Source organism: Montipora foliosa, chromosome 14 (genome assembly GCF_036669935.1).
Source record: "Montipora foliosa isolate CH-2021 chromosome 14, ASM3666993v2, whole genome shotgun sequence".
Classification (NCBI taxonomy): Eukaryota; Metazoa; Cnidaria; class Anthozoa; order Scleractinia; family Acroporidae; genus Montipora; species Montipora foliosa.
In genome coordinates, this window is record NC_090882.1 from 23,238,401 (window position 1) to 23,253,400 (window position 15,000).

General features: G+C 37.2%; 1 protein-coding gene across 2 annotated transcripts in view; it reads right to left on the reverse strand.

Moving 5' to 3' along the window:
• Nucleotides 1-15,000, reverse strand: part of LOC137984733 (alsin-like) — a 47,418-nt gene that overhangs the window by 25,280 nt on the left and 7,138 nt on the right. For both annotated transcript variants that reach the window (XM_068831995.1, XM_068831996.1), the window contains exons 3-15: nucleotides 14,254-14,331; nucleotides 13,076-13,188; nucleotides 12,138-12,342; nucleotides 11,798-11,856; nucleotides 10,093-10,205; nucleotides 7,606-7,795; nucleotides 7,111-7,176; nucleotides 6,488-6,545; nucleotides 4,776-4,889; nucleotides 3,788-3,922; nucleotides 3,259-3,387; nucleotides 1,597-1,670; nucleotides 1,351-1,417 (exon numbers count right to left, since the gene is read on the reverse strand). In XM_068831995.1, the coding sequence (XP_068688096.1) occupies nucleotides 1,351-1,417; nucleotides 1,597-1,670; nucleotides 3,259-3,387; nucleotides 3,788-3,922; nucleotides 4,776-4,889; nucleotides 6,488-6,545; nucleotides 7,111-7,176; nucleotides 7,606-7,795; nucleotides 10,093-10,205; nucleotides 11,798-11,856; nucleotides 12,138-12,342; nucleotides 13,076-13,188; nucleotides 14,254-14,331 (1,401 nt within the window). The remainder of the gene's footprint in view (nucleotides 1-1,350; nucleotides 1,418-1,596; nucleotides 1,671-3,258; nucleotides 3,388-3,787; nucleotides 3,923-4,775; nucleotides 4,890-6,487; nucleotides 6,546-7,110; nucleotides 7,177-7,605; nucleotides 7,796-10,092; nucleotides 10,206-11,797; nucleotides 11,857-12,137; nucleotides 12,343-13,075; nucleotides 13,189-14,253; nucleotides 14,332-15,000) is intronic.

The window sequence follows — 15,000 nt, forward strand, 5'->3', positions numbered from 1 at the left end:
AACCCCAAGTTTTTATTGAATATGAGGATAATTATCGAAACAATTAAATGCACAAAAATAACTAATAATAATACATGCAGGTACATGTAGCTTTGATTAACTAATTCTCTGGTATTTTCATCCGTATTATACAATACAATAGAACCCTAAACACTCAACTGTACACCTACAAGGTTTCAGTTAAAAGTGCTTGAATCAAAATTTTGAATGTGAAAGAGTATTTTAAAGGTCACAATGTACATGTTAGCCCGCAAGAGCATCTGGATGCTCTCGCGGGCGATGTACATGTTGGAACTTTCAGTTTTAATTAATTAACATATTGTTTTTAACAGTTTATTCTTCTTCCGCTAATCTGACAGACCCGGGGTTGTCCTAAAACTGGAATCCGGAATCCAGAATCATTACCAATACAGAGAGTAAAAACTATCCTAAACATTCATAAAAGCTAACCTTGGGCCTGAAAACGTTTGTTTAGGCCTAATTAGGCCTAAGGTTAGCTTTTATGAATGTTTAGGATAGTTTTTACTCTCTGTATTGGTAATGATTCCTGATTCCGGATTCCGGGTTTTAGGACAACCCCAGACCCAGGCTGTAATATTTTACTCAAACATGGGCTACAAAGTACACCCTGGAACTTATGACTCACAGTATTCTGAATATTTAACCAGGGTGCAGAATTTTCTGAAAGATTCCTCTATAAAGACAAGCACATTGTCCTAAAATTGAGTAGAAACCCAAAGAGTTATAACAATTTTATTTATTATTGGCCAGTTCGCAAGATAAGAATACTTCATTGCGATGTATGTGATTTGACATGAGACGGGGCTTTCATGAGTCAGCTGATGTATTATTTTCCAATGGAAAAGTTAATTTTTGAACAAACATTAAAGCTCAAATTGTACACCTATGAGAGCTTGCCAATGCTTTCATGCTTGCTCTACTCAAATTATTTTTCAAGCCTTTGTTTTTAATCTTTGTAAGATTTGGTTCCGCAAAAACTGGAAGTTTGGGGCAAGTTGCACAGTCGAAACTACCGGTACAATGATGTCATCGGACCACTAAGACCAGCTAAAAATATGATTTAAAAGGATGATTTCAGGCCCTTCAAAAAAGAAAAGATTTGTATTGTTTCACTTTCTTTCTTGAACTGTCTGCTTAACACTGTATGGCAGATGTTTGGCATCAGAAAAAAGCAACCATCAATGCCACAATCGTGGTCAATTGATGCTCGCCCGCCACGCAACCTGTGATACGAAAGCTAGCCGAAAATGTCATTCCACTAACCGCAGGCTATCGGACAGCCTTTCTGTCGTGCTCTGGATTAGCAAAAATGAATTAATAATCTGTTACCTTGTCAACTGCTGAAGGAGCACAAACAAGCAAGATTTCTTCAGGTGTGGTGATTTTTATCCCATTCCTGTGAATTTAAACAACACTTTTATTATTTTTGCACAGCACATCTGAATTGGCAGGGATTATGCAAAGAAAACCAGACGAGGTTGAAGAACTTATTGACCTAATTCTGTTTGTTTTCCTCATACAGAACCATTCAGCATTTAACTGGCAAGTTAATTAATAAAGTACTGATTAACTCACATAACTCCCTGGGAATCGTCCACGCCCTCAGCCCAAACTGTGGCCAATGGAAAAACTTGAACGTTTTTTGCCGACTACAAAATGAAGAACAATAAGAATTATTATTATTATTATTATTATTATTATTATTATTATTATTATTATTATTATTATTATTATTATTATTATTATTATTATTATAGTAGAGTAAGTACATTGGAACTTTGATATAATATACCCTTAGGATAGGGGACTTTCAACATAATTATTGCAGTTAATAGCTCCAGGAATAATGATCATAATATTAATTTTATACCAAGGATTTTCACAATATTAATAATTATTTATATTATCAGAGAATACAAAATTTCCAAAATAAGATAAGGGTAAACGTTTAAGCTTAGGGCAAATGCAGATAATCGTTAGTTGCTGTCCTAACCCTAACCCCAGCATATTGATAGTAATGATTTCAAGTTCAAGTGAGGCCTAACACTACTGTGAAGTATTTTATACTCAATTTATAATATTCCATCAGAGATCAACCCTAGTATTGGAATTTGGCCCACACAAGGACAGAGAAAAACTCTGACCAGGGTGGGATTTGAACCCATGACCTTCGCATTTTGATCAGCGTTTCTCTAGAGCAACGGTGATCAAAATCCGAAGGTCGTGGGTCAGTTGAGTTGAGGAGAAGAGAAATGCGACACTTTATGAAGCTTATTGAAATCCATAAGCATCGCATTAGGAGCATTGCAGGACATATAAAACGTATCTGTGCCAACTGAAATATTTTAATTCTGCTTTAATAAACATCCAAGCAAATTGGCCCAAGATGTTGCAAAATGACCAAAGAACATTCATTCTTGGAACATTAATACACAACCTTCATCAAATTTGTAGGGACACAGGTTCTTTTACGTCCCACAGGATTATAGACATTGAAGGGTTGTGAGACGGGACCTCCAGCTTATCGTCCTTATCTTAGACTTGAAAGTCTAACCATTTGCAGATGTAGTTGCAAAGGCAGCACTTTCTCCTCAGTTATTTAAAGACCCTGAGTGTTGGTCCGGCCAGAGTTGAACTCACGACCTCCCGCGTGATAGTCTGGTGCTCAACCAACTGAGCCACCAGTGCGCGGTCCTCTGGAGGAATGCGAGGGATTATCATTATCGCACAAGTGTTCCTTCAAATTATTCCTTTTTCTTTGCAAACTGATGGGTCTGGCCAGCCAGTTCTGACAAAAGGAAAGCACCCTATTGTAAGTTACATTCAATAAACTTTAAACCAGAGTAGCACCTTTCCATTGCATGTCAGATGCAATACTGTTCCTTATTTAGTAAAGAAGTTTCGATGGATAACTCCTGCTTGCTATTGCAAATACTCAGACAGATCATAAATGCATTCATTGTTCGTTGGTGGGTTAAAAGAAGGTCACATGTCACAGGTCAGGGTACATGTCACTGTGCTACAGATAAATCAAGAACACCTAAAGTGTGTCCTGGGCCTAATTAATCACTCTACAAAAATATTGTTTCAGGTCTAGGGGAAACTTTTGGCTTTGTTGTTCATCAGCTGAGCAGAGACTTCTACTCTTAACCTGTGGAATGTGTCCTGTGTTTTACATGTAGACACGCCTATTATATTATTTGTACCACGTAAATACTGCACCAGGTTGAAAAATACCTGAAAATGGAGAAAGAAGTCATCAAACAACACAAAGAGAGGTGATGAGAACCTGTTTCCTTTTAATGGAAAAAGGCTGTGAACATTACTGCTCCTCAAAAGTCTTCTATGGCAATCTTTAAATGCTTCCTGAAAATGCATCAACAGTTGTTAAAATTATCTCACAAAGATCCATGGCAAGACAAATGCATTAATTCAGAGTAGTTAGTGTTACGGTTATAATGCTCTGACTCTCCCTTTAAATTTTTCTGACGTGATTATCATTATTATTATTGGAGCTAGTAAGTTATTTACGACTGGTGCCTCAGAATAAATCTAAGGAGTCAAATAAGGAAGAATTTAACCTGGGTAGAGTAGATTGTCAACATAGCAGTGTTACACAGTGTGTGTAAAACCCAACATTTTGCCACATTAATTTTGGTGGGTGCATGTTCGTCAAGCCCTCAAAAAGGTAAGTAATTGAGCTATTTGCCATTAATTTTCTCCAGTCTCTTAACTATTAATTTTTATTAAAATGCTCACAACTTACTAAAATTTTAGCTGGACAGTCCTGCCAAAACTTCTGGGTGACTTCAGCCTGTGTTTGCCTGTTTTCATCTAAAGTTATGAACTGTTCCCATCTTCTAGCTTCCTCATGAAGTCGTGCACAATCTTCTGCACTATTCTGTAAACCAGGCAATGTTTTAAACACTAGTTACAATAGTTTTAACCCTTTCACTCACAATAGTGCCACTTACAGATTTTACTCTGTCTAACGCCAGACGATTTTACTCGTCAATGGGGAACCTCACGGGGCTGAAAGGGTTAAATGATAAGTATAATAGTTACTAATGCATGGTTTCATAATGTCCAATATCCACAGCTAGCCTGGGTCATCATTTTGAAATACAGGAAAGGGGCATGCTTACTGTACATCTTATTTTCTTGAGGGACAAAAGGATATAAAGAATGAGAATCTGTTGTATCTGGAATAATTTTTCATTGCGTTGAGGATGATCATATATAATAGTAATGAAAGAAATGATATGTGAAATGAATCACATATTGAACAGCGGATATGAAATCAAGTGAAGCTATGATCCTTGCAGTTATGAGCGCAATATTAGCAATTGCATAGAGAAATATTAAATACGCTTGCCAATTAAAAATTGTGTTCATAACTGTGAGGTTACTGTAACATAATGAAAATGGAAATGTTACTAATCAAGTAAAGCTATGATCTTCGCAGTTATGAACGCAATTTTTACAATTGCGTAGAGAAGCCTGAAAAAAAATTCAGGACTTCAACGGGGGTTTGAACCCGTGACCTCGCGATTTCGTCAGTGGCTTCATAGCTCAGTTGGTTATCCTTCTGATGCTAATGCCTACATAAAGGTGAAATAAAGTACACCCACAAAGAAGGAAAAGGTTTCTTTGCTAGCACTTATGTTTCGGCTTAATTCATGCTCACCCATCTTCACAGTTTTGCTTGTGCTTATTGCACAAGGGGAAATCAGGTTTCAGTTCTCAGCCATTACCTCAGTCATTTGTAGTGTGTTGTGCAATTTTCCGACAATCAGCCTATAATGCTGCATCTTCAAAAGTGGAAACTGCATCACAAACTGGAAAGCATTGTCAGAACTTACAAAACCCTAGAAATAGAGAAAGAACCCTTAGAACAGGACTGTCTTACACTCTACAATTATTATTACATACCCTGATGACGAAGGTCTTACACATTTACTTTGACACGGGCCAATGTCATCAACAATTTCTGCAATTTGAAAGTGTTGGGGCACTTACACCTTTTTTACACTGTCCATCTCCTTCATGGGGAAATACGAGGAATGTTTAGGAGCTTAAGGAGGCATGCATACAAATAATTTATGCAAACAGCATAAAAATAAAAATAAATACAATAATTATTATTGTTCAACTTTGGTTAAAGGTACTCCCAATGAGACGAAGATTGCACGCTTGGCAGTGACGTCATAATATGGAGGTGTGATTATTACCTGGTAATTATGATTATATCCATTGATCCCTGAACCTCCCCTCCCCTCCCCCATTGACGAGTAAAATTGTCTGGTGTTAGACAAAGCAAAATCTATAATTTACGTATCACTACTATGGGTCAGTGGGTTAAACTTGAAAACTACTGTGTATGAGGGATCTATAGGAGCCCTCAACATCTCAAATGTCTCTCCTTCAAGTTACATTTTGCTTAAATGGGAATTGAGATAATAACACAAACTGCTACACATCCCAATTTTGATAGACTTTTTGACATGCAGAGAAGTTTCAGAGGTCACCTAGGAAAGTCCATGTACATACCCATGCCTCATGTTTTTCTAGCTACGGTATATGCTTAGTTGTGGGTTGTACATGTTTGTCTTGATTTCTGGTTCTGATATATATGACAGAAATGAAATCAAGTGAGGCCTTATGCTACTGTAAGTGTGATGGATTGTAGATTAAAGTGCCCCTAACCCCAAAATATTTTTTTCACTAAAATGAATCTTTGCATCTGTTCAAAACGCATTGCAGTCATTTTTCATTTTTCATTTTTCTAACAAATCCTGCCATTTTATAGGCTTCGAAAGTTGCGAAAATCCAAGCATCTTTTGTTTACGACCGAGTCAGAAGGGGAGTGGGTCTTTTCCTGATTTGACGCCACAAACTGATTTACATTATTACATTAACTCTTTGTAAAGATGCATACAAAGTAGATTGTGACATCAAATCAGGAATAGACCCACTCCCCTTCTGACTCGGTCGTGAACAAAAGATGCTTGGATTTTCGCAACCTTCGAAGCCTATAAAATGGCAGGATTTGTTAGAAAAAGGAAAAAATGGCCGCAAATGCGTCTCGAACTGGTGCAAAGATTCATTTCAGCGAAAAAAATATTTTGGGGTTAGGGACACTTTAACCCATTTACCTCTAAACCAGCCTAAACAAGCCACACTTACATGTAGTATTTACTCTGTCTAACGCCAGACGATTTTACTTGCCAATGGGGAACCACCAGGAGTCAATGGGTTAAGAGCCTTCGATTATCATACACACGCTACTGCAGACAACACTCATTTCTGGTTCTGATGTTTACCATGCATTCAAGCGGAATTTCACGGACAAAACAGAAAATTTTATTTCTTTCCTTTCATCCCAATAACAAAAAATCAACGTCATTCAGAGATCTTTAAACTAAGTTCAAGAAGCATGAATCATTTTTAATTACTGATTTAATACCTGAGCTGAATCATCAAGAACGTCACATAATACAGCTTGGCACTGTGATGAAATGTCACTGAAAACAACAATTTAACTCAGATTTACTCAAATTGCAGTCAAATTGGAACATTACTAAACAACGAAACGGCAAAACAGCGAAACGAAGCACCAAAATACCATGTATGACCCTACCATACATGGAATACTAACCAACAAGATCTGTAGTATTTGATTTTCTTATGATCGTGCATTTACATGTGGATATAGCTGCTGTATAATACTCTCGGAACGACACTGATTTGCATTACATGTATTTTTTACACCACCAAAATGAAGTCTATCCAGCGCAAAAAGCTTTTATCTTATATATATATATATTATTTTGAATCTTAATCGTATGGTCAGCTGTAGGTTAACATTTTCTTGCTCCACTCTCAATTTCAAAGGCCCTGGTCGCTCAAAGATAAAATTAATTATTATTTGTGAAAACCAACATTACCAGTTTACAATGTATACCAAGACAATTCCAAGATGTTTATGTGGCCAATGGTTTTGACTTACCATTGATTCAAACAACTCCGGTCAGGTCATTAAGCATGCAACTGTGTAATTGCTTATTAATCCTTTTCTAAAATAAATACCTGGATACATTTGAAAAAGCAGTGAAGACACCATAGGCAACTCCATTGCTGAAACTCTCAGAGTATCTATCGACAAAAAAATAAGGAAACACATGTAGAGCTTAGAATTTGAACATTAAGCCAAGTAGGTTGTATGATAATATTAATATTATAATGAGGGAGACTTTACTCTAGGGGCAGATCCAGGATTTTTCTTCGGAAGGGCCATGCACCACTAAGGAATTGTGTAGCTGACAGGTGACATGTTTTTTTTGGCAGAAAACCAGTTCTATTAGAAAGCCTCAGGACATCTCAAGGAGGAAGGGGGAGGGTGTACACCCCTTTCCGATTGAGGAAAAGTTATCAATAAAACTTAAAGTTCAATGTCTTACAAATACATATAAAGCCTTCTCAAATAACATTTTAAGACAATGTACGTTTTGAGCTTGGATTTAGATAAAGTCCAAGATTTGCAACTTCTTAAATCACAGGGGAGATTGATACCTGACAACGTACCTTTCAAAAGTTTGCAGAAATTCATCAGACCAACACAAGTTAAATAACTTGTGGAAACTTGTCATCGATGAAACAAGCTCAGTGGCCCCTGACTGATTTGTGGAAACACACTTCATGACCTCATAAAAATTCTTGATAATTGGTGCCAAAACATGACCCATCTGTTGTAAGCTAAGGCAAATCCATACTTCTGCAAAATACAGCCAAGTAAAACAACAACTTGAAATGCTAACAGAAAGCAAACACGTACAGTAGCCTAGTGGCAGGTACAAAACACAGGACACAGGTCATTGTTTTACCAACACAGAAAGTATCCTAAACATTCATAAATGCTAACCTTAGGCCTAATTAGGCCTAAAAAAAAGTTTGTAGGCCTAATGTTAGCTTCTATGAATGTTAAGGATACCGGTACTTTCTGTATTGGTAAAACAACAACCTTAGACGTGGGTCTGTGACCCTTTTAAAACAATGACCTGTGACCTGTGACCTGTGTTTTAAACCTGCCGAGTAGCCTAGTGGTAAGAGCAATAATGTGCATGTGGATGTTCCAAGTAAAAGGGCAAAAAAATAGAGACATTTTCAGCACACATTAAGCCGACAGCCCACTGACAGATAACCAACAATCAACTGTCCGTTGACCAACAGTCTGGCAACCTTTTCAACAAACAAGTGAAACAAACTGAATGAGTAAACTGTTGCCTGACAATCAGTCTGTCCACTCTTAGTATGTTATTGGTTATGTTCAGACATCCAGTAGTCAACTAACTACAAGGCTGCGGCCTAAGAAAATTTTCTGGGAGCCCTTTGGGCTTCCAACATTACAAGTTACTAGCCCGAGTCATTTTTTCAAGAGCCAAGAATTAATTAATTCCAGCTGGGATCAAATTTACAAGAAAGTGTGGCATCTGTTCAGGCTACTTGTTTAGAAATTGGTGCCTGCACTTGCAAATAAGGCGCCCCAGGCGACCGGGCTACCATTAGGTAGCAGCCTTGAACTAGTGGATGTCTTTTGTACATTGGTATAACAATAGTTGGGAGGTAGCTTCTTGCAGAAGCAGTTCTTCAATATTGACAAGTAACTGCAACTGTTTTTCTCTTGTGAATCTAAATTGATTTCATTCATTCCTCCTTCCAGGTGGATTTCTTTATGCTGTTTGGTTTGTTGATTTTGAATTGTTTCATTCTATAACTAGCCCCACAAGCTTTATGCATTTTAGTAATAATAATAATAATAATAATAATAATAATAATAATAATAATTATAATAATAATAGTAATAATAGTAATAATGATAATAATAATAATACCAATTTTATTGAAATAAACTTCAATGAAAGGGATGAATACTTAACCCTTGATATTATTACCCGGTAAATACTCAATCTGGGTTGTCAGCTCAAATAGCTTAGTTTGACCTTATACGGCAAATGATTGCACTAAGTGTTTTTGGTGGGAAGCGAAATTTCTCTCTGAATAAAGCAAAAAAACAAAAAAACAACCTTTTTTGGGGAAAGTTCTGATCAATTCCGAAGTACGCAAAAAGGTAAATAATGATTGTAAACAATATTTATTATTCCATTCGCGCTTGTTGGATATGCGACTGGTTATAGCCAACGAGGTGGTATTTACCATCTCAACGTGCGCTCATGGAATAATTGTATCCACAGCTGCATGTAATTGACTGAGAGTCGATTTTGATGAGGGAGGAAAACTGGAGTATCTGGAGAAAAACCCTTGGAGTCGAATTGAGATTGACTGAAACTCAACCCACGTATGACCTCAGGGCCAAGGGTTGAACCAGGGTCGCAGAGGTGGAAGGCACTGTTGATAACCGCCAAGCCACCTTGATTCCTCTTAATGTAGCAAAGCCAAAAAAGCGCCTAACAATCACTAAAGGGAGGTGCGGTGAGTACATGGTTGGTGCACTCGACTCTGGATCGAGTGGTCTGGGTTGGGGTCCTGGCCAGGGACATTGTGTTGTGTTCTTGGGCAAGACACTTTGCTCTCACGGTGCCTCTCTCCACCCAAGTGTATAACTGGGTACCGGCGAATTTAATGCTGGGGGTAGCCCTGCATTGGAATGGCATCCCATCCAGGGGAGAGTAGAAATATGCCTAGTCGCTTCATGCTACAGAAACCAGGATAAGCTCTGGCCTAATGGGCCACTTGGCTTGTAAGCAGACTTTACCAACAATCACTAAAGCCAACACTGAATTACTTGGAATATTAAGCATTGGCAAGTGCCATCACAAAAGCAGCATTTCCTAGATGAAATAATCAAATTTGTTGCTTACAGGTAATTTGTACAGTCTCGATGGTGAGGCCAAAAAGGTTTATTTTTGTAAGTTAATTGATACATGTACATTAGTAATTGAAAATAATTTCTTTTAATCAATAAACTGTCTGTGAATCTACACTAAAAGAGGAGATCCAAATTAATTGAAGGTGCAGGAACATGTACTGCTGAACCAACATAACTTGAATTACCTGACTGCAGCAATGGTACAAGAACAGCCTGCCAGATGAGAGCCAACTGGTAGTAAAATAACCTCTCTTTACTGGCAAGTTCACTCACAACCTCAAGCTTCCCCCTCTTATCACTACAAGGTAAGAATTAAACACCGACCGGTCGGGAACAAACATAATCACTACATTACTGTATACATGTATCAATAACTATTAAATACTCTAACTTGCTTATTAAGGGTCGCAGAGTTAATCATTGACAATGCTCCAATTGCTGAGATGTATACAGTGTACTGGGGCACCCAATGTCAATTTTCGGAAAATATCTGTTCGGAAGACGATTGGAGATCTAGAATTTTTGGAACATTTGACGTAAAATTTCTTGCTTGCCTGCCTCTCATAGGATTTTCAAACATCTGAAACATGGTATAATTGCCCATTTTTAAACAGATTTTTATCCTAAAAAGGTCACCTAGAATTTTCGGGAGCCTTCTTTCTGGCTGAAATTTTCGAAAAAGTAAGCTTTGATCCCTATAGTTTTCGGATCACTAGACTTTCAGCTAGGAAATCTGAGCAGATGAAAAATTTTTAGGGGATAAAAATATGCCTATATCTACCGTTTAAATACCAAAATACAATGCTATGTTCAAGTGGTTTTGAACTATATTTTCGTTGGGTGCCCCTGAGTGTAAATTGGATTGCACTTTTTCAGAGGGCTATCGCTCAGTTGACAACCAAAAGTTTGTGGTTCTGTGTCCTTGAAAAACACAATATGAAACACAGTGGCAACCTACTCTCCAGGGCTCGGTTGTTCAAAAGCCAATTGATGCTAATCCCAGAATGAAAATTAACCAAGTACTTTATTTCTCTACTCCTAAAATTAATGCTGTTGAACACTAATTTCTGGCAAAACTGTACTTTAGAAGAAGTCAATCTTGAAAACAAAAATAAACAAAGGAGGCTGTCACCAAAAAGCTGAAAACACATGAAACAAAAGTTTACACTAATTAACTTAATCGGCTTTCAAACAACTGGGCCCAGTGCTGTGGTCTGGCCTTCAATGCTGATATATCAATAATTATGGGCCAGAGTGAAAAATGTTGAGATCATAGGGAGCTTACACAAGAATGGCAACGACGGCTGCCAGAACGCCACAAAACAATGGATTTAATGAGCAGAAACAATAGCTCTGCACACCTTCCATGTCCATTTTTTGCATTTTCGTACATTTCTTTGATGCTCTTGTCCTGACAATGACGTGAATTAACCAAATTTCAGGTTGTGTAGCGGACAAAACATTTTAAACATTTTGACAAAACATTTTAATTTTGTTCCCTAACAATCACACCGTTCATGCCAATTTTATTCCTGCAACGTTGATACAGTGTATATACACTTTCCATTCCAAACGACTTCGAGTTATAACAAAATTATTACTCAACAATAAGGAGAAATAATTATTATTTTAAGACGACATTCTTGTTGGCGGCAGTGTCGTCCTTGGTAAGTTCTCTATAATTATTATAACAGTCATACATGTTATAATTACAGTATGGTTCTCCTGTAAGTTTAAAGGTGGATGATGGTGCTGGTTTACAACGGTGACAGTCAAGGTGACGGTAGTAGTGATGATTTTGAAGATGAGGATTATAACTATGAAAATGTCAGTGACGATGACGATGATGATGACACAAGGCGATGGCAACAGAGAATGGAATTTGCTAACCTGGCTGCAATACAAACACAGTGCTCTGTGGTAGCTGCCACACTCCGCAGCTGTCCCACCTAACAAAACACAAGTGCTAATGACTTAGTATTTCTAGAGGGGAACACAATATTCTTACTGTTCACTCTGAGGAAGGACTGACACTCAAAATGTCAGCTTTCTAATCTCTCAATTGCAGTCAATTTACTTAAATTATAAACTTATTTGATACAAATAAGTCTCCACTCTTTATGGGCACTATCTTCCCCTGGAGTAAACTTTCAATTAATTCGATAATAAATGATAATTATTCTTATTATGACAGGCAACACTTGTATTGTTTCATAACAGTACTACAAACCGTTCTGAACATGGTTAGTCTGACAATTTCCACTCTGCTGTGCTGAAGTGATCGTTCTTTTGTATCACCAAATGACTGTGAGGTTGACAATACAGGCCTTTCCTTAGGTGTTGACATCATTACACTGCTGTCATCACTGGGTATGGATGGCAATGAACGACTGTCTCTTATGCTGTTCATAGTCGCAGCAATACTGGGCATAGCACTGATACAAACAAAAAGTTCCCTTCAACAATCTACTCAATATTTTAGGTGTCTATTAGAGACAACATTGCTTAAGGAGGCTCAAAAAGGGTTAAGATACCAAAGAAGGATATTTCGTAGTGTAGGCAAACTATAAATATCTTTGCCACTCTATTGTTGGGTTATACTTTAAGGGCACTTATGACGTCATATGGGTTACCATGGCAATATTCCAGGTCCACAAAAAGGCCCTCTAAATTTCAGTCAGTGACCTCCTGTTTTTATTTCTTTTTTGCAAGTCACCCTAAATTCTTTAACTTCTAAGAGTGAATGACAAAAGGTTATCTAGTAGAATTTAAGATACATTGAAAAAGGCATTTTATTTTTATACAATGTAGTTCCCCGAAAGTTTCTTATTTGAATTGCTATCCTGAATGATACATGTACGTGCATGCAAAAAATCAAGATAGGTCACCAAGACAAAATAATTTCGAGATAAAGACAATTTCTTTCAGCAGGTTCTATTTCTGGTTCACACGATTTTACACGACATTTTCACTTCTGGTGTGTTGCCCACCCTACTTTTGATAGAAAAATTTGATTCATTCAGCTGACACAAGTTTCTTAGTTAAGGCATGTGTAATCTAGGCGTGGGCACAGCTAAAAATCCTTTCAAGCCTCCTTAATTATTTTGTCCCGATAAGTGCGTGGATCATTTCTCTATTTCATTTACATTGTATAATCAGTAAATGTACCTTGGCTGACGACCACAGACATAGACATCAGTCTTACTGGGTGCCATATCACCTATGAACAAAGAGTAATGGCTACCAGCTGCAATATCCCAAATCAGTACATCTGAAAAACACTAACAGACAGAAAAATTTTAATCATCAAGACGAGCAAAAGGAGCGAAATGCAATAAATTGTGAAAGGAATTTATACAACAGTTCATATGTCATTGAGCCTTATTGTGCAGAGTGACCAGCAACTAATTCATCCTAAAAATATCACCCCTTAATCAAACACACACATCATGGGAACTAAGAAAATTATATTTAACCCATTGTATCCTATGAGTGCCAATAATTTTATAATCATATTAATTTTTTCAATCAGCCTTCCATTAGACAATAATTATTTTAATTATCCCATGGGGAACCCCTTAGGAGCAAGAGGGTTAACAAAACCAAAATAATTTATTTATTAACAATAACAAAACCATTTAATTTAATAAATAAACAATATTTGCATTTGAGATCAAGATTGAGAATGCATCCTCATCATGTCAGTCTCACGATATCAATCCCTGGGTATCAATCATGATGCCATACCATTTCGGCATTTGGATGCCATCTTGTTCTTGAATGGCACAAATAACCTGGATCTCATGTATTAGTGTTACGGCTTGCCAAAGGAAAGTCAAGTGTCCTATTGGATGTTGTTAATACGGAAGGGTTATGTTCAACAATTCCCTGTAATAAAACTGATACTGCATTATGGCACCTGTAGTCCATTACTGTTTTTCATATAATTATTAGCAACAAAACAACAGTCAAAATACTTGTAGTGTGAGTACCTTCATTACTAAACAAATACATGTTACTAGAAAAGGGTACAAACATTCTCCCCAAAATATTCATGTACAACTATTTTCAAATGCCTCATCAATGACAAAACAGGAATTAACCCACCTCACTAATAGTCCATTTTACAATAATTGTGTGCTTAGTTACCTGGCCTATGAATGAAAGTGAGGCTGGAGTTGACCTTGTTTTGACAGAAACCTCACTGCTTTTCTTGTGTCAATTCTTACTAATAATTATCACCATGGCAACAACATGATTAACATAAGAAAAGGAGGGAGGTCTGTATCATAACAAGGTCAACACCAGCCTCACTTAATGTTGTTAATTTATTCACAAGGTCTTACTCTGACTTTTTTAGGCTCTATAGCCATGCTCTTTTTCCTTCCTAGCTGCCCACAAGAATTATCTCCCCAGGAGTACACCTGGATGAGAAAGAAAATTTATGTTTTAAAAAAGTTGCTAACAATAAAAATTATTTGTGAGAACCCAGAGTAGAATAATAGTGCAAACAACAAAGTAACATAAAACTTAATTGTTTTCACGTAAATCTTATGTGACTACAACAGGCGTCATCAAAGAAAGAAAAGAACAGACAAAGTATGAAAAATAACAATAATTATTGATGTCATTGACATCATAGAAGTTGTAGTTTGAGATAAACGATAAAACAGGATAAAGCTACATTAGGAAAAACACTTAAAAGCAGCAAATCATGGCGGGTCTCATTGGCAGGTCGCAGGTCGCGGGTTGCAGGTCATTGTTTCACCAATGAACAAAAAACAAAAGTTTTTAGGCCTAAGGTTAGCTCTTATGAATGTTTAGGATATTTTCTGCATTGGTGAAACATTAGAGACCTTTAGATCAGAGAACGAGGGTGACTGCAAGTACGAGTTTTCCGTACTGAGCTTGCAAATAAGGTTTGGAGGCCGAGATTTTTCGAAGTGCGCGTGCTCAGAACGAAAAACTCGTACTCGTAGTCGTTTTCGTCCTCTGACCTAAAGGTCCTTAATGACCTGCAACCCGCTACCTGCAACCTGCAGATTAGACCCGCCGAGCAAATCAGCGTTTTCTTAAAACATGCAAAATGTGGC